This window comes from Dendrobium catenatum, unplaced genomic scaffold, assembly GCF_001605985.2.
Source record: "Dendrobium catenatum unplaced genomic scaffold, ASM160598v2 fragScaff_scaffold_665, whole genome shotgun sequence".
In the NCBI taxonomy this organism is placed as follows: Eukaryota; Viridiplantae; Streptophyta; class Magnoliopsida; order Asparagales; family Orchidaceae; genus Dendrobium; species Dendrobium catenatum.
In genome coordinates this window covers 1,081,948-1,101,866 of record NW_021319127.1, presented here as the reverse complement: position 1 = coordinate 1,101,866, position 19,919 = coordinate 1,081,948, and the positions used below count along the sequence as shown (strand labels likewise).

At 37.3% G+C, this 19,919-nt stretch overlaps 1 protein-coding gene across 6 annotated transcripts in view; it reads left to right on the top strand.

The window, feature by feature from the left end:
• LOC110111310 overlaps positions 1-18,778 on the top strand; it is a 29,077-nt gene extending 10,299 nt beyond the window's left edge. For 3 of the 6 annotated variants that reach the window (XM_028695656.1, XM_020843119.2, XM_028695654.1), the window contains one exon: positions 18,436-18,778. In XM_028695656.1, coding sequence (XP_028551489.1) covers positions 18,436-18,440 — 5 coding nt within the window. In that variant the 3' untranslated portion in view covers positions 18,441-18,778. Of the gene's footprint in view, positions 1-1,292; positions 1,482-5,180; positions 5,312-18,435 lie in introns of those variants that run through there. The other 3 variants (XR_003701053.1, XR_003701054.1, XM_028695653.1) reach the window with 3 other exon arrangements.
• The last annotated feature ends 1,141 nt before the right edge of the window (positions 18,779-19,919 follow it).

Sequence of the window (19,919 nt, the reverse complement as noted above, 5' to 3'; positions counted from 1 at the left end):
GCTAGCTAGTTGCATTCGCCTTCATGACTACACAGTGGAATATGCTTGCTGAAATATCAATCATTTTTCTTTGCAGCTAATCTAAGTTATTGGGTGTCAAAAGAATAATCTATAAATCATGATGATAGATCTTTGTACAACAATGAGGCCTTCCTCGGTGCCAGTCGAGAAGTTGGCATCTCACCACTTATTTCTATATACATTTTTTAATTTTTTTAGTAGTGGAGGCTCTACAATTTCCTTGCCTTTACCTTGGACTTCTCTAGGGACTTATTGAACTAATCCCTCGACCATCGCCTTGGCCTCCTCTTTTATAAGTCAAATTTTTGAAAACTACATTTTGATCTGCAACAATCAAGAATTTATTCACAAGTCATTATAAGCCTAAATCATAAACCGTCTTCTTCATAATATTTCTATTGTTGTGTTTTAGTTTCCCTATTTTTTCATAATTTTTTGGCAGTGGCGAAATTCCTTAAGAAATTGGCACCTAACGGTACAAGTGGGGGTTTTGGTACTATCAGGTGTCTGTTTTATAAATCGATTTCAACAAAATTTTCTAAATAAAATAAGTTATTTTATGGATAATTTTCTATAATTTTTGTAGCCCAATAAGTATTTACATGAATTTTATATTAAGAATTGATTATAATATTATTATATTAATATTAAAAAACAAAAATATCAAATAGCACTTACTTATGCCATTAACTCATTTCATCATTCACTTTTAACAGAGTAAGGAAACAGAAAAAAGGGAATTTAGGAGAAAAAGAGAGATAGAGAAAATTTTAGTTTTGGCAATCATAGAGTGATTTTCGTCAATCGATCCAGTTGAACAATTTGCTCGTCTCGTTGTAGGTTACATTTTGCCTATTTCCGATCAAATTTGTATTTTTGGTATTTTTCCGATCAAATTTGTATTTTCATTACCGAAAAACAATGATAATTTTGTTTTGGTAAAACTTTCACCGCGTAAATTTTTATATGTTATAGAGATTGTGATTACGAACATTTTAAGTATATTCTTGAAATTTTTTCCCGGGTGATTTTGAAAAGCTGTGATTTTTGCCTACTCAAAAATTTATTTTGACATCTAAATATAGTACTTCAGTTCAATTAAAACTTCATAATGATGTTTTACACAATTTGTAATAATTTGGTTATGTTTGAATTGTGAATTTTTACTCTGTAGTATTCCTATTGTCTATCGTTGGGGCATTTTGATAATTTTTGAATTTACTACAATTATGCTTTAATTAATAAAATGCATTGAAAAATATGTTGTAAAGCATTGTAATGTGATACCGACACCAGTGGACAACCGAGGTAGGATTCTGTTACGCCGGCGCCAGTAGGCGACCAAGGTGGGATTCTGTTATGGCGGCGCCAGTGGGCAGCCGAGGTGGGATTTTGTTATGCCGACGCCAGTGGGTGACCGAGGTGAGATTCTGTTATGCCGGCGCCAATGGGCAGCCGAGGTGAGATTCTATTATACTGGTGTTTTTCTGTTATCCAAGTGTTGTTATGCCGAAACCAATGGGCTACTGAGGTGGGATTCTATTATGAAGTATTTGCTTATAACTCAGTTCATTTCAATATATTTAATTGTATTTAATTTTAGTATATGATTCAACACAGTGATATCAGCTCTTTTGGTTTTGATTATTGATTTTTATTTTAGGCTATGATAGCCTAATGAGCCATGTTAGCTCATTCCTGCTTTTAATTTTGTTTTTAGACCTGGGGAAGGGTAAGGGGCGAGCTGAGTAGTTGGGATAGTAGGCTCTGATTTGTGCTATAGGTATATTTTATTAGTTTTGATTTTTGCAGACTTGACTTTTATTTTTTTGTTGTACTCTATACTGCCGAGCACTGTTGTAGATAGATTTTAGATTATATATGTTTTGGATGATATAGAAAAAAAAATTATGTTGCGATTCAGTAGTCTTCCACCTTATATTGCATTCAATAGTAGCTCTGTGTGGTATATAAATTGGAAGTTTTGTTTCAGTACTTCTCCAACCAGATCTTGGGGTCAGTCTTGTCACAATCAGATATTCAGATATTGTATGACTTGTGTGTTATCGGGTCATATCTGATTGGGTTGTGACATCCTCTTTCCTTATTCGATGCAATTTTGTGCTTGTGGTATGTTAGGAAGGAACCTCGCTAGTGTTGAGGACTTGGACTGTTGTAGTGGGTAGTGGGAGATTGTTGAGGAGTGCTTGCTTCAACAGGGGGATCAACTTCTTTAGATACAGAGTCATCCACCTCTTAATCCTTGACTAGTGACTCAATAATTTCAATGTTAGAATCCTCTTCTTCATATTTGTTGAATTTAATTATAAATTTCAATTGCAAGTCCTCTTGACCAAGAGTAGATCATCCTCATCCACATCCCCTTTGTTAATTGCCTTCTTAAGAAATTGGCCAACTTCAGGTTCTAAAGAAAGGACATCATTTGTAAAGCTACACCAATAAAAATAAAAAATAAAAGTAAATGAATTTCTTAAAGAACTCGTCTTATAGTATCAGTCCTATGTATCTCTGCTAAATACGAAAAAATTCTAAGTAAAGAAAGAAGGAACTTGCGAGCTTGTAGTTGCTCTAGTAGATTGTAATCAATCTATGTCTCCTCCAAACTGAGGTCATTCATCTCAGTGTATTGGGCTCATTGATCTTTGCCCAAGAGGGGAATCTGGGACCTCTCTGCTGAGAAGGGAAACGGCTAGTTTAAATCAATCACTTCTTGGTTGACTTCTCAAAAGAGATAGTATTCTTAAATTTTTTATTTTATTATTGCCGACCATTTTGATTTTTTTGGAGAGTAGAATGAAACTTTTTTTAAATGCCTTCATAGAGAAGGGTGGAAAAAAGTAGGATTGACCATGGGATCTTCTTCTTCCTCATATAACAAACTAGGTTCATTATCATATTTGTCAACAACGAATAACACAGTATAGCGCAAAAGTCCCCATGGTGCCATAGCACAAAGTGCATGTCATTTTAAATATGACAAAATATTTAAAAAAATTATGAATCAAAATATAAGTAAATATAAAAGATTATTAAATTGAAAAGTAAATCATCATGATAATAAAAACAACAAAAATGATGCTTATGTTTTAGTGTTGAACACCTCATCCACATAAGTTCCAGTGTAGTTTGAACAAAACTCGACATTCTTTTCAATACCTAATTGTGATGGAGATAACTAATACAAACATGTGCACCATAGAATCTTGGAGAACAAAATAAAATTTGGAAATAGCAAACTCAACATTAGAGGAAAGAAATGATCCCTTTATTGAAGAAGTTGAGTCGAGTCACTACAAAGTGTGTGACCTCCGGTACGGGGAACTCAAGAAATGCTGCTGTTGGCTATGCAAGGAAGACAAGGTGGCCTGTTGTGTGTGGTGTGCTTGGCCCAATGGGATTGAGGCCAAGCGACAACTATGCGTCTGAGATCGTGCTGCTTTAGGATGCATAGACACGAATGCTAAGACATGAATACGAGATGGATGCGAGACATTTATTATTGAAAATATATGATACAGACTTGCGTTGGACATGACACTATAATTTTATATTTTAAAAATTTAAAATAATGCATATAAATTAAATGAAATAATAAAATAAAATTATAGTGTTATTATGGTACTCATTTTTTTATCACATATTGTACAATACACAAAGTTATATACAAAATATCACAACTTAAAAAAATGCAGATAAAATCAGTGCATTAAAATTAAACGGTATATTATTTGAAAATTCGTTTATTAATGATATTTTGTTTTGTATTAAACCTATGTAGTTATAGCTAATCACTATTTATTAGGAGGGTTCATCAACGTTCTATTTGAGAATTTGGTTTTTATTTGGAGGACCTTAGGCTTCAGCATCGATAGAAGAGGATGTCCATCATTGCCTCATTGGGTTTTTGGGTTAGCTTTTGCATTGAGAGGGGAAAAAGATGACGGTTGTTGGACTTTGGAGTCAGGCTTTGGCATCGAGAGCGGAGATGAATTAGGGAGACGAGTTTTTGCGAGAGAAGTGTTGGAGAAAGAAATGAAAATTTAAAAAGTGAGATTTTTTTATAAAATCTTAATTAAGTTTTTATGACACGAGTGTCGAACATGTGTATTTGATTTATTATTATTATTTTTTAATTAGGTACGTGACAGTTGTGTCTGACATCTCAGATATACTGCATATCCCTTAACATAAAGTGTCAGCGCATCATAAGTGCAACTACTATGCGTGCACGGTCAAGATGAGGTCAGAGGAGTGCGTGCATAGAAGGGGTTGTGCCAATGAGATGATTCCCTATTTGAGGGAGACGATACAATGCATGCACAATGTCTGAAATTGAGTGATCGGGTATTGAGGCGTTTTCTTTCCATGAGGCAAAATATATCAACTAAAAAAAAGTTTTAATACCTATTTTATTTATCCAATCAAAATTACATTTGTCATTTGGCATCACAAAAGGCGACTTGTAGTCAGAACTGCGGAAGAAGAAAAGAATTAAATAAAAATTTAAAAGAAGGATTAACAGAGATTTTTTTTGGAGATCTTGCCACTAATAATAAATTGTCTCAAAATGAACTCACCTTTGGCCATGAACTGATCTGATTTGATTTTGTGAATTCCATGCATCTTCAGTTAGCTGTGATTTTAGCTTTCATAACAACTACTTGGCAGAAAGTCTCAATAGAGTCGGCGAATAATACCTTCATTTTGGTAATGTATTTGTTGAAGTTGATCCTTTTTAGATCGTACTTGTTCTTCATGGAATACATGCATGGACAAGTTTAGTTGGTTGATTTAAGAAAAAAATTCAACTCTCTTTAAGGATGCCACTTAAAAAAATTCCCTGAGAGTGTTTGACATTGCACTATGTACATCCCTTGAGATTGCACTATGTACATCCTGCGAGCATCCTCTCAAAGTTTAAGTTTCTGCCTTCCTTTTATCAGTAGTTAGACCAGCGATTTTTCTTAGAGTTTCTAGCTCTAGGCTGGCTAAGTTTGAAGGTGTCTTTGAATTGTTCTCTGCAACAAAATCAACCAAAAAGGAGTTGGAAGAGGAAGTATTTAATCTCGAATTATACTTCTCTAGAAGATTATTATAAAATTTTACTCAAGAAGTTGAGCAAGTCGCACTCTTAGCAGCTTTTGGTCCGAGTTTAATACTTGGCTCTTCACCAATGATCAGAAGTGTTTGGGTGACTTCAATTGCCGCTGCTTCAACATGCAGCTGTGCGACTTCAACCCCAGTATTGTATTAGGTGGCTGGATGACTTCAATCTCATCTATCTCCATGGCGGCTGAGTAATATCTATTTTTGAAAGAATCACCACTTGATTTATTTCTACTCTTTCCTCAGTAAGCACTTTGCGAGTTGGAGGTTCAGTAGCTGACATCTTACTTAAAAATCTCGCTCATAGAGAAAATAACTACATTAAAGTTGGTTAGCATAATTAAATTTATGCAAATTATTAACTTTTCAGTTTTTAAAAATATCAATATCTCTTCCTATTTCAACTTTAACTGGTGAGAGGGCAATCATTGGTAGAGCATCATCCTTTTCAACATAAGCAGGAGTGAAATAATGCTAATCGATCAAAGACTTTGATGAGGCAGTGAGCTCTTGGATACCCCCTTCGACTTTATCTCTTTTTTATTATCAATTTCTTCTTCTTTTTTCTTTTTGAAAGAAATTCTCTCCTTTTTATGTTTGTCAAACAGGTTTGAAACTATATCATCCTTGGAAATATTGATTTTATCCTTTGGAACTTCCATCTTTTACTGGTATAGGTGAATGCAGATCTCAAAGCATTTGAATGAGAAACAGTAATCTCATATTTATAGGCTGTGTTTAATGACGTGGACAAAAGGAAAATCAAAACTTGCCATCAATTGATTGATTAATTTCTAACATTAAAATAAACATTTATTAGAGTTTTATGAATAAGTAATAAATTCTTTATTCTAATCAACGGAATGCCTTAAAAAAAATTCTTTATTCTTTTCATAGCAAATTTTCAAAGAGGTAAGAAAATCGGGGAACTACATGTATATTCAAATATCTAGAAAATTGAGTTCAAGACAAGTCAGCCTAGTTCAAGCTAATTTGACACAATCTAAGGTGTGAGCTTGATGCAAGCAAAAAATGGAAAAAATTCTAATTTTTGCAAGTTAAAGAAAATACTTCTTAGGAACTTCATACAAATAAGGACACCATTCCAAAATACCATATTAAGAAAAAATACAACAAAAGACGAAAGAAAAATTCACTTTTATAATAGAAAAATTCACTTTTATAATAGAAAATTCTAACCTAGGCTTTGATACCAAATTGATGCAAGAAAAAATTAGAAAAAATTCTATTGTATGCTAGCAAAAGAAACACTTCCTAGAATATTCAAAAGACTCCACTTTAAACAAAATAGAAGACCACTTTATATCATATAAAAATGACACTTACAAACTTATAAAAGCAAACACCTAAACTTGCTTTTTTTTATTTGAGAAGAAGGATACATATGACGTCGAACTTGCGGAGAGAAGAAAGAGGTTAGAAGCCGAGATGAAAAGAGGACAAGCTCGCAAGATTTCCTAGAAGGAGGAAGCACGGAACAAGCTCGCAAGCTTTTCCAAAGAAGGAAGAAGAACTCTCAGGTTTTTAGATCCAAAAATCAGCCATAACACACTCTTTTTTTGCTTACAAAACATATACTATATATAGAAGAAAAAGGGCAACCAAATAGCCACAAAAGGGCCAACAATTATTCCATAACAGCACCTGAAAAGGCAACACAAGAAACCAGGAAAAAACAGCCAAGGGAGGAACTGAAGGGAGCAGCCAGGGGGAACGGAACAACCACCACCCACAGGGAATCGGGTAAAGCAGCCAAGGTAGGGAAATCGAAGGGACACAGGGAAGGGGAAAGGAATAGGCAGCCAAGGGGAGAAGAACCAAAATGGGGAAACCGAAGAGTCAAAAGTAATGGGGAATGAACCAAATAATGACACTTTATGAGGTTAATAAGAAGAAGAAGCTCATTAATGAGTTGTCTTTAGTAGAAACTTACTAAATTTTCAACTTAACTTATTTTGGCCCCTCCTTGCCTACATCAATTCTCCTCCGGTTGAAGAAGCTCATCTTCCGTAGTGGTTGCTTTTGATTTATTCCGATGAGACGAAGGAAGCGTATCTAGCTCTTGAATCTTTGCTTCATACATTTTTAGAATTTCTTCTCGTTCTTGCTTAAATTGTTCTTGCAGATGCTTCTTTTTGCTCTGATACCAAATTGATGCAAGCAAAAATTAGAAAAAAATTCTAATTTTTGTAAGCAAAAGAAAATACTTCCTAGGAACTTCATACAAATTAGGACACCCTTCCAAAATACCATATTAAGACAAAATACAACAAAAGACGAAAGACAAATTCACTTTTATAGTAGAAAATTCTAATTTAGGCTCTGATACCAAACTGATGCAAGCAAAAATTAGAAAAAATTCTAATTTTTGCAAGCAAAAGAAACACTTTCTAGAATATTCAAAAGACTCCACTTTAAACAAAATACAAGACCACTTTATATCATATAAAAAAGACACAAACTTATATAAAAACAAGCACTTAAACTTGCTTTTCTTGATTTGAGAAGAAGGATACATATGACGTCGAACTTGCGGAGAGAAGAAAGAAGTTAGAAGCCGAGATGAAGAGAGGACAAGCTCACAAGCTTTCCTAGGAGGAGGAAGCACAGAACAAGCTCTCAAGCTTTTCCAAAGAAGGAAGAAAAACCCTCATGTTTTTAGATCCAAAAATCAGTCATAACACACTCTTTTTTTGCTTACAAAACATATACTATATATAAAAGAAAAAGGGCAGCCAAACAACCACAAAAGGGCCAGCAATTATTCCATAACAGCACCCAAAAAGGCAACACAGGAAACCAGAAAAAAGCAACCACTAGTCAAGCAGCCAGGGGAGGAACCGAAGGAAGCTGCCAGGGGGAACGGAACAATTATCACAGGGAACCGGGTAAAGCAGCCAAGGCAGGGAAAACCGAAGGGACACAGGGAAGGGGAAAGGAATAGGCAGCCAAGTGGAGAAGAACCAAAATGGGGAAACCGAAGAGTCAAGGGTAATGGGGAATGAACCAAATAATGATACTTTATGAGCTGAATAAGAAGAAGAAGCTCATTAATGAGTTGACTTTAGTAGAAACTTACAAAATTTTCAACTTAACTTATTTTGACCCCTCCTTACTTACATCAGAGCTTATTCGGTCTAATTGGTCTCAACTCAAAAAAGCTGCTCTAGTCTACTAGAGAATTCGTCTCAAGCAAGAGACTAGAATCTTATAGCACATTGAACCAACGAGAACAATAAATGAAGGCCCTAGTGACTGCTCAAAGGGGCGACTTCCTTCGTAAGGAAAACTATTGATCGGCTACTTGAATATTTGACCACCGATACATGCCAAGCCAACAACTTGTTAGGAGCTATGCAGATGACTTTATGAAGTTGGACATCTTGATCGGTCTACACAACTATTAAATTTTCCTCTTATTTTCTGTATAGTCGTATATGATGCTAACTCTATAAAGCTTAAGTCCTAACTCAAATCTATAAATAGGAGGTTTGAGTTTGAGCTCAGTTTACGCAAGTTTTTATAATCAAGCTTATTAACCAAAATCTGAATGCTTTTCACTCTAGAGTTCTTCTTTTGTCTTTATTTATTTATTTATTCTCTTTTTACTCATTATTCTCAGTAAGTTGGATGTGATTCATGTATAATTATGGATTCAATAGTCCAATTTCCTAGCCTGTGAGATTTTGGACAATTATTTTGGAGCCCTTATAAAATTCAGGTTGGTTAAAAGGCTGAAATTTTTCAAGTTTGCGTTGATTTGTGCAGGTTTTTATAGTTTAGTATGAGTGACAATGCCTTAATTCACTTTAAATGAATAATCTTCATAGAAACATATCTTATGTTAATTCCACTCTGCTACCCTATCTGGTTTTATTTAACTTCGGCTGGATAAATTAACTCAGTACACAACGCATCAAATCAACATCAAGATTAATGCCTTGAACTCATAGATTGTACATCATTCCAGCACATCTAGTTCCTAAATGATGAAAACTTAGCCATCCAGCGGCTTGCCTTCTCACTTGTTTTGATATCTTGATATGGTCAAGTGCATTAATTGCTGAGCACCACTGAAGCTTTTGATCTGGTCAACTGACAAGAACCAGAGTGCGGCGATGCAAGTGGATGTGGAGAGTTTCATCGCCGTCCAAATTTTCTGTGAGAGCTATACGAGCCACAAGCAAGTTACAGGATTGACAAAGCAAGCTTGTCATGACCACTTTGGTTGCAGCGCTTCTCCTTGGCTTGTGAATTTTGGTGGCAAGATTCTATTTGTAATGCAATGGTTTCGGTGCATTGGGTGAGCTGGCAAAGGTTGATGCGAATGCAAGGCTAGCTGCCTGTGAGAACTAGAGCAGCTGCAAGTATAGCAGCGGACAAGTAGTATAGAGATTGTAAGGCTAGCCAAGGCATGCTAAAAAGTAGTAGAAAACATTTGATTACTAAACTAGGGATGTGTTTAACCTTGGATCAGGGGGTACTTGAGTAGGGGTTAGATGGTTGGGGTGGCGTTAAAATAATATTAAGAATAAAGTGATATACCAGAAAACTAGCTAATCTCTTATCCATGATGAACCCATGCATTAATTCACAATGCAAGGATGTTAGTGCTATAGATTTACATTCTCATGATGAGTAGCTAGATGAGGAAAATGATGATGATAATTCTCGGCCTTTAATTTAATTGTCTTTCATCTTTTGTCCTAGAATATGTGTGAGATTTATGCTAATACGAAGTCACAAGCGACTTTATGTTACATTATTTTTCATCTTATACTTTCTTGGCTAGCTAAACCTTGTTGCCTGTTAATTTTCTTATTAATTTATATTGATGATTATGACTTGAATAAGGTAATTTGTTAGGCCGGTTCACCTTGAATCGGCCCAGCTGGCCGAACGGCCGGCTGAGGTCTACAAGCGGCGGAACCTGTCTGCCTTCCTTTCTCTTGCCTACCCACATTGTGGGCCCCACTAGTCCGATTGAATTCAAATTGAAAGGAGGGGGCGGCTAGGGCTTGGGAGGAAATTAGATTATGAAAGTTTTTGTATTAAAGAGCATGATATGTTTAGGGAGGGATTATGTTTTAGTTTGTTCTCAATTAGGGTTCCTTGGCAACTTGGGCTCTAGAATCTCTTGTCTAGAGATTTGGGAGAGACGATCCTCCACTCGAATTGAGGATCTCTTGTATCTTATTTTCATTATTGTTTGGCTTTGATTTTCCTACTGCAATATATCATTTTGGGGTTATTTTCACCCAGATTTCCCATTATTCTCTCTGTTTTTCACCAATTGGTGATAGGTTTGCTTGTGAACTCAAGTATTACCCTTAGGGTTACTTGCGAACTCAAGTACTTCCTAACAAATTGGTATCAGAGCAAGTCTTGGGACCGTTTGTGGACTAATTTTGGCGAATTCCTGAAGCTGTTTTATGGCCGGGAAAGGAGAAAGTTGCTATTTTTGTAATCCAAATCTAGAATTTTTGGATCTACAAAAATCACGATCGAGATGACGGCCAAAAAAGTAGATGCGCTTGAAGAAAGGCTTGAGGGGGAGATGAATCAATTTAAGACAACAGTGGAGGAAAGGATTTCCTCCATGGAAGGACAAGTAGCTGATCTCCGGGGCATGATGAAGAAAATGTTGAAAATCCACAACTAAATGACGACTTCTTTGGCAAAAGGGGTGGAAGAGAAAATCACAAATTCTGAAATCCGTAGGGAGGAAGAAGAGGTGGAAATCATGGAAGGAGAAAGAAGAAGATCCCATATGGAGCCCCCCATCTGGAGCCTGTCCAGAGGGAAGAAAGAGGAGGTGGATATGGGGAAAGCCCGGAGGGATACGATGGCCTCCGAGGTGCTAATTTTGAAGAAATAAGGGGGGAATTCGAAGGGGGTTTGGACTATGGCAGGGCAAGGGAAGATCAGGAGACGTGGGGAGGGCCGAGCACTTGGGAGAGGGGAGGCTATGGAAGAATAAGGAGGAATGATGGAGATCAGAAGGTGAGGAAGCTGAATACGCCCATATTTGAAGGGGAGGATGCTTATGGGTGGATTTATAAGGTGGAGAGGTACTTCGCCGTCAATGGGCTAACAGAGGAGGAGAAGCTGACAGAGGCGGGCTTGTGCTTGGAAGGGAAGGCTCTGTCATGGTACCCATAGAGAGACCAGAGGAGACCTATCATAAACTGGAGGGAATTGAAGGACTGCATTATAGAACATTTTCAAACCGATCAGGGAGGAGATTTCTATGAGCATTTCTTTGCTTTAACATAGGAGGGATCAGTAGCAGACTACCGGGAGCGGTTTGAGCACCTGGCCAGTAGGGGGCGATTATCAGATGCTGTATTGGAGAGAAATTTCATGAAGGGGTTAAAGGCAGAGATTTGAGCATCAATGGAGGTTATGATGCCTCGTGACTTAGGGGAGGCCATGAAGTTGACACAGCTAGTTGAAAATCAGAGAAATCTGGAGAGGGAGCCAAGATTAACAACACATGGAGCACTTACAGGATGAAGACCATTCATCTAGCACCTAAAGTTCTAACAACAGGAGGAAGTCGGGAGGTCACCAGGGAGAAGACAATAGGAGGGAGTGGGGGAAATTTCTAGTGACTGATAGAGAAGGAGATGCAGGAGAAGAGGGCTAAGGGGTTGTGTTTTAGGTGCGATGAGAAATATACGCCTGGGCATCGGTGCAAGGACCGAACTCTTTATGTTCTTACCGTATGTGATGACAAGAAAATTGAGGAGGGAGGTGAGGAGGGGTCAAAGGAGGAGATGGAGGAGCATTTGATATGGTCGAGGTTTCCCTGAACTCGGTGGTAGGATTCACTATGAATCATACCATGAAGGTGAAGGGAGAGATAGAGGATATGGAGGTGGTGGTGCTAATTGATAGTGGGGCTACTTGCAATTTCATTTTCACTCAGGTTGTCGACCAATTGGGAGTGAGATTGGTGGATATCAGTTGTTATGGGGTGATGATGGGTACGGGGAAGGTGGAGAAAGGTCAGGGGATCTGCAGAGGAGTGCTACTGACTATCCAGGGGATTCAGGTGGGGAAGATTTTCTTCCATTGGAGTTAGGGAGTACATATGTCATCTTGGGGATGAAATGATTGCAGACTTTGGGAGACACTAGGGTAAACTAGGGAACACTCACGATGGAGTTGATGGTAGATGGAAGGAAGGTGGTGATTAAGGGAGATGTAGGGCTATTCAAATCTATGGTTTCTCTTAAAACTATGGTGAGGGATATACAGTTGGCGGGTGGATGATATTTGATGGAGCTGCACAATTTGGAGGGAGCTAGATTGGAAGAGGGAGGGGACATACTCCTCTCCATAAAATCGCTGATTAAGCAATTCTAAGAGGTGTTTCAACCACCTCAGGGATTGTTACCGCAGAGAAAGCAGGAGCACGCCATAATTTTGAGAGAGGGTGTGTCACCCATCAGCGGATAGCCGTATCGCTACCCTCAGTTTCAGAAAGATGAAATTGAAAAGTTGATTAGAGAGATGCTGAAGACAAGAATCATCAGACCCAGTGTTAGTCCCTTATCTAGTCCAGTTCTAATGGTGAAAAGGAAAGATGGCAGCAATTCTTTTTGGACTACAGGGTGCTCAATAAAGAAATTGTACCTGACAAGTTTCTCATACCAGTTATTGATGAGCTGTTAGATGAATTAAGTGGAATAGTGATCTTCAACAAGATAAATTTAAAATCAGGATACCATCAGATCCAAATGAAGGAGGATGTGCCCAAGAGTGCCTTTTGAACTCATGAGGGACACTATGAGTTACTGGTGATGCCTTTTAGCCTCATCAATGCTCCAACCACTTTCCAAGCACTTATGAATAAGATTTTCAAACCCTATCTCAGACGATTTGTACTGGTATTCTTTGATGACATCCTGGTCTACCGCAGGACAAAAGAGGAGCATTAAGAGCATTTAAAAAGGGTGTTAGAGGTGCTGTAGGAGCACCAACTGAGAGCCAACTTGAAGAAGTGTTGCTTCGCACAAGCTAGTATAGAGTACTTGGGCCATGCTGTATAAAAAAAGGGTTGATAGCATATAAGTCCAAAATTAAGGCAATGCTGAAATGGTCAGTGCCTAAAAATCTGAAGGAGCTGAGGGGATTCCTAGGACTGACATGTTGCTACAGAAGATTTGTAAAGGAATACAACACCATAGCATGACCACTCACTAAGCAGTTGAAAAAGGATGATTTTTTATGGGGGGAGGAGGCCAGATCAGCATTTGAGAGCTTAAAGAAGGCTATGACTACGATACCGATCCTAGCTTTGCCAGATTTCACTCAGATCTTCATAGTGGAGACAGATGCATTCGGGTATGGGTTGGGTGCAGTGCTTATGCAGAGTCATAAGCATATTGCCTATTTCAGCCAGGTGTTGACTGCTAGAGCCAGACTGAAGTCAGTTTATGAGAGAGAGTTAATGACCATCATTTTGGCCATCCAAAAGTGGCGGTCCTTTCTAGTAGGGAATATTTCATTGTTAGGACAGATCAACGGAGCTTGAAATACCTGCTAAATAGTGGATGGTGACAAAGGAGCATCAGTGGTTGTCCAAGTTGTTGGGGTATGATTTTGAGATTCAGTACATACTAGGAGTGGAGAACAAGGCGACAGATGTCTTATCCAGATGTATGGAATAGCTGCAGACAGTGGCACTATATGTTTCTTTGATGCTATATTGGGAGGCCATCAGAGAGGAAAGTGTTAGGGATGAGGATTTGGGAAAGATCAGGGTAGATTTATTGAGGGAAGAGGGTAACCATCCAGGGTACTCATTGGAGGGGGCAGACTATTATATCAAGGGAGGTTTATGATGCCTTGGACTTCGATCCACATCTCAAACTTATTCCAGGAGTTTCATGGAAGCACTGTTGGAGGTCATTCAGGAGTGTAGAAGACATACATGAGGCTTGCTTCGGAGCTTTACTGGAAGGAGATGTATAAAAATGTAGAGGAGATGGTTGCCAGATGTAAGATATGTCAAAGGAATAAATATATGGCTATGTCACTAGGTGGACTACTATAGTTGTTGGCTCTATCGGGACGAGTATAGGAGGAGATATCCATGGAATAGATGGGCTACTCCGTTTAGAAGGTTTCACGGTGATTTTAGTGGTGGTGGAAAAATTGAGCAAGTATGCTTATTTCATTCCCCTCCGACACCTTTACACTGCGGTGACATTGGCTTCATCTTTCATCAGAGAGGTGGTCAGATTGTATGGAGTGTCAGATGCGATAGTATCAGATAGAGATAAGGTGTTCCTCAGCTACTTTTGGAGGCAGTTGTTCAGATTATAAGGAACAGTTCTGAAGAGTAGCACAACTTACCACCCACAGACGGATGGCTAAACAGAAGTAGTCAACAGGAGCTTGGAGACTTACCTGAGATGCTTTGTGTCGGAGACACCCAAGCTATGGGCCAAGTGGCTATCATGGGCTGAGTATTGATACAACGCATCTTTTCATTCTGTTTCTCAGATGACCTCATTCAAGGTGTTGTATGGATAGAGTGCTAGAGGATTTGAGGGGAGGGATAGAGTGCTAGAGGATTTGAAGAGTCATCTACTGAGAGCTCAACATATTATGAAGAAACAAGTTGATGGGCATATGAAGGACATCCAGTTCGAAGTGGGGGAGAGTGTGTTTTTGAAGATCCGACCATACAGACAGAAGATATCCACCAACAGGAGGAATGAGATGCTTGCTCCTAGGTACTTTGGACCTTATGAAGTGCTGGAGAAGGTCAGAACAGTAGCATATCGGCTAAACTACCACCAACAACGACTATACATCCGGTTTTTCATGTATCTCAGTTGAGAAGGGCCATTGGTGACTATACAGCCATCCCGGAGTTACCGACGTTACTTACTGAGGATTTAGAGGTGGTTCTGGTACCCTTAGAGCTGATGAGGGTTCGCCAGAAAGAAAGATGGAACTAATGAAGTATTGATCAAGTGGAAGAACCTTCCTGATTACGAGGCCACGTGGGAGCCATATCAAAGGGTGAAACATCAGTTTCCTTGTTTTCACTTTAAGGACAAGGTGATTCTTTTGGAGGACGGTATTGTTAGGCCGGTTCACCCTAAACCGGCCCAAGGGCCAGCTCAGGTCTACAGGAGGTGGAACCTGTCCGCCTCCCTTTCTCTTGCCCGCCCACATTGTGGGCCCCACCAGTTCAATTGAATTCAAATTGAAAAGGAGGGCGCGGCTAGGGCTTGGGAGGAAAATTAGATTAGGAAAGCTTTTGTATTAAAGAGCATGAGATGTTTAGGGAGGGATTATATTTTGATTTGTTCTCAATTAAGGTTTCTTGGCGACTTGGGCTCTAGACTCTCTTGCCCGCCTCCGTTTCTCTTGCCCGCCCACATTGTGGGCCTCACTAGTCCAATTGAATTCAAATTGAAAAGGAGGGGGCGGCTAGGGCTTGGGAGGGAAATTATATTACGAAAATTTTTGTATTAAAGAGCATGAGATGTTTAGGGAAGGATTATGTTTTGGTTTGTTCTCAACTAGGGTTACTTGGCAACTTGGGCTCTAGACTCTCTTGTCTAGAGATTTGAGAGAGATGATCCTCCTCTCGAATTGAGGATCTCTTGTGACTTGTTTTCATTATTATTTGGCTTTGATTTTCCTACCGCAATATATCGTTTTGGGGCTGTTTTCACCCAGAGTTCACATTATTCTTGCTGTTTTTCACCTATTGGTGATAGGTTTGCTTGCGAACTCAAGTATTACCCGTAGAGTTACTTGTTTATGTGGTGTTGTGACATGTTTTCATCTTCGTAGAACTTTCCACATCATCATGCATTTGAAAATAGTGCTTAATACTGGTCTGCCACTGTTTCCATTTTTCCATTGGGTTCTTTGTGCTTGAAGCATAATTGATCCCATGTTTCCTGGCTTTTTGTTATGTGGCTGACCGGTTTCATGACAGTTATATCATTAATGCTATTATCTGAAGCATTTTGAAAGTAGTGCTTAATACTGGTCTGCCACTGTTTCCATTTTTCCATTGGGTTCTTTGTGCTTGTGGCATAATTGATCCCATGTTTCCTGGCTTTTTGTTATGTGGCTGACCGGTTTCATGACAGTTATATCATTAATACTATTATCTGAAGCATTGTAAAATGGTTAATTTAAATTTTCTAAAAAAACCCCCCCCCCCCCCCCCCCCCTCCCTTTTTTTTTTTTGTGACATTTCATAATCCTTCTTTATTTAATTTCCCCACTCTCCTTCGTGATGTAAAAGCCAGTCAACGTTCTCTTATCTCCATGCTTACTATTGTATATAGCAAAGTATGCTTAATAGCCGTTGAATTGTGGTGGCAGGCCATGGCGAACTTCTTTGCCAAGTGGTTATATCTAGTAGGGCCTAAAGTTATCCTGAATCTTGGTATTCTGCAACTATTTTCCATTCAACTTGAGAATATTCAATCATTGTTAATTTGTGTTCTCTTTTGTCAGTTTTCATCCTAATTTGCTTTGCTTGATCTCGTTAAAATTGCATCAAGTCCCTTCGCTTTTGGACCAGCCTTCACTTTGGTCCTTCTGTTTTAAAAATTAAGGCTCTAGTCCCTATGATTTTAAAATGCCTTAAGATCCATAACCTTCATTTCTCTGTTGGTTGTTTTCGTCATCGGATTCATTTATTCTGTCATGGAAATTTGATTTAGTTTCTGGCGCGTGATGCATATTTGATGCAAAACATACTGTCAATGACCTAAGTGAATAATTTAACATAAATATCAGAATTTGGGTGAAAATTTTGCAACACCAAGAGTCGAAAGATTGATAGAAAATACTTGAGTTTGCAAGTAACCCTAATGAAAATACTTGAGTTCGCAAGCAAATCTAACAATAATCTGTAAAATCAGCGAGAAAAATAGAAGAATTTGGGTGGAAGCAATCAAAATCAGTAGATAATTTTATTGAAATCAAAGCGAAGCAAGAATGAAACAAAGATATAATTGATCCTCAATTCGAGAGGAGGATCGTTCTCTCCCAATCTCTAAACGAGAAGCCTAGAGCCCAAGGCACCAAAGAGAACTCCAAGAGAAATAAGGCATGCCTTAACCTTAGCCTCCCTCTTCTTTTTAATACATACTTCTTAATACAAAGCCAATAAAATCAAATTCAAATCCAATTCAAATGAATTTCTCTAATTGTTGCCAGCCCCCTTTCCCTCTCTCTAAATCCCTCCCAAAATGGGCCCCTCAATCCCCACGGAAGGAGCGGCTTAGCTCGTCTCCTGTATATGTGAACCGGTTCAAGCGGGGCCACTGTGCCGGTTTGGGTGGTTCAGGAAGAACCGTATCAAAGATCTGTTAAAACAGAATAATCTATTGAAATTTCTTCATCATTTATTTGGTAGTAATTTTATAACGAAATCAACTGTACTTAAAATGAATAGGGTTAATATAGAGTTAGTGATCAGGGCTATATAGTTGATTTTTTGCAATTCCTTTCAGTGATTAATCTGCTGGCCAGCTGAAACCTGTAAGGGCAGTGAAATTTTTTTCATTTTGATTATATTACAACTTGATGTTGTTTAATGAATTCCCTTGTTATTTATGCTATCAGAAGCAACTGGAACTCTTCTTGCTGTGCCACAGTTTTAAAATTGATCATCAGTGTAGTTGCTAAAGAGTTTGTTTAATCGATTTGCTGTATTTCTTCTTGTTACACACATTTCAATTTGTTTGTTGCCCGTGCTTATAAATTGGGTTGAAAGATGCTGATGTCTTCGGCTTTGTTAGGGATGACTTTCTTACTGCTTCTGAAAACATTTTTTTAGTACAAAAATTTTAATTTTTATGCTAGAAAGCTACTTTAAAAAACAATAAGAAAGCTGTCCCAAATGAAGCCTTCTTTTAAGGCATCTATTATTCTAAGGTTTCGTTTGGAATAGTTTTCTTATCATTTTTTAAAGTAACTTTTTAGTACAAAAAATTATTGGCTTAAAAATTTTGTACTTAAAGCTATTTAAGAAAACGGTAAGTTGTCCCAAAAGAAGTCTAAGGCTTTGCTTGGGATGGCTTTCTTACTACTTTCTAAAGCAACTTTCTAGTACAAATATTTTTAGTTAAAAAAATTATTTTTACTTTAAAAACTTCTTTAAGAAGCAGTAAGAAAATCGTCCCAAAACGAAACCTAAGTCATCTCAAGTAATTTCTAAGTATATTAGTGGTAATATAAACTAATTTTCTCCCTAATAACGTGGATATGCAGGTTGAACAGTTTATGTTTTGATTGAAGATTGCTAATAGAAGATTAATTTCTTAATCATTATTGCTTGGACTGAAGCAGAGAGGCTGGAAGCAGAAATTAACAGCTAAGCAAATATTGCACATCTTCTGTAACTATTTTGGTAACTCTGCTCCCTTTTTTGTTAGTATTTGATTGCATAGGCAATTTCAATTTTTGATGATGGCTTCCTATCACCCATGTTTCTATATAATTTGTTCTTTTTCTTCTAATGTACTAATCTTTGCTTAAGAATTGCCCAAAAAAACACACTTCTACATGTTTGTGATATAATCACCTTCCAATTGCAGCACTATTTGAACTTCAAGATTTAAGAACAGAAAAGATGATAATTATCTTGTAGAAAACGCTATATGAACTGTATTGTTGTTCTTACTATCTTGGAAAGAAATGATTGAATTGTAGCTTTTTATTGGAGTTTCAACTTACTTACAATTTGACTCTCTAAGGTAAAACTGGCCATGGTATTTGATTCAAAATGGCAGAAATTGATTAATTTTAATGGAGACTTTGTTTGAGACAGTTTTCTTACACTTTATAAAGCTGCTGTAGTAAAAAAATAGCTTTTTAAAGCTATTATGAAAAGCTGTTTTCTAATATCAAAATATTTTGAAAACAGCAAAAAAGCAGTGGTCAAATAAAAATTATGATTGTGATTTGAAAAGCTAAACAAATAGAAAATTGTCTCAAACGAAGCATAAGTATCATTAAAATTAGCTTAAATTTGGCTCATTTTGGAGCAATTATTACGTCCGGTCACCGAATGCATTCAGAGATCAGTAACCATGCGCCACGTCATCTAAAATTCGGTATTGAGGACTCGGTATTGCTCGGTATACATTTGGATACGTTCGGATTTCACCGGACGTAATAATTGCTCCTCATTTTGATGAAGTTCTAATGCAATTATTAACTCTGTGACGCCCCTTTTTTACCCCTATTATGTAAAATATATGCTATTGATGGATTCCTCACAATCATTATTACAAAAGTTTATACAACTAAATGTATCAGAATAAATTAGAAAATTTATAATAAATTTAAAAGATAAGTGATAGTATCAGAAGTTTTTAATTTGCATAATGCATATTCTTTCTATAGCATACTCAGAATGGTACAGTCAAAATATTAAGATTAATGTCAAAACCGAATGATCTTATTAAGGCCTAATTTACTCATTTTTTATTACGTTAAATTTAATTGTAGTTATTTACAAATATTATGTCAATGAATAAATTACTCTACTCTTTATATTATATATTATCTCATAACTAGTACTAAGTGTTCCGGGGATTTCACCACTTCTATTACGGTCTGGGACAGCTTTTAAAAGAAGCTTTTTACTTAAAAAATAAATAAAATTTTAGTTCAAAAAAATTTTGTATTAAAATGTTATTTTAGAAAGTAATAAAAAAGCTATCCAACTTTTCATGAATATGCCCGTTTTG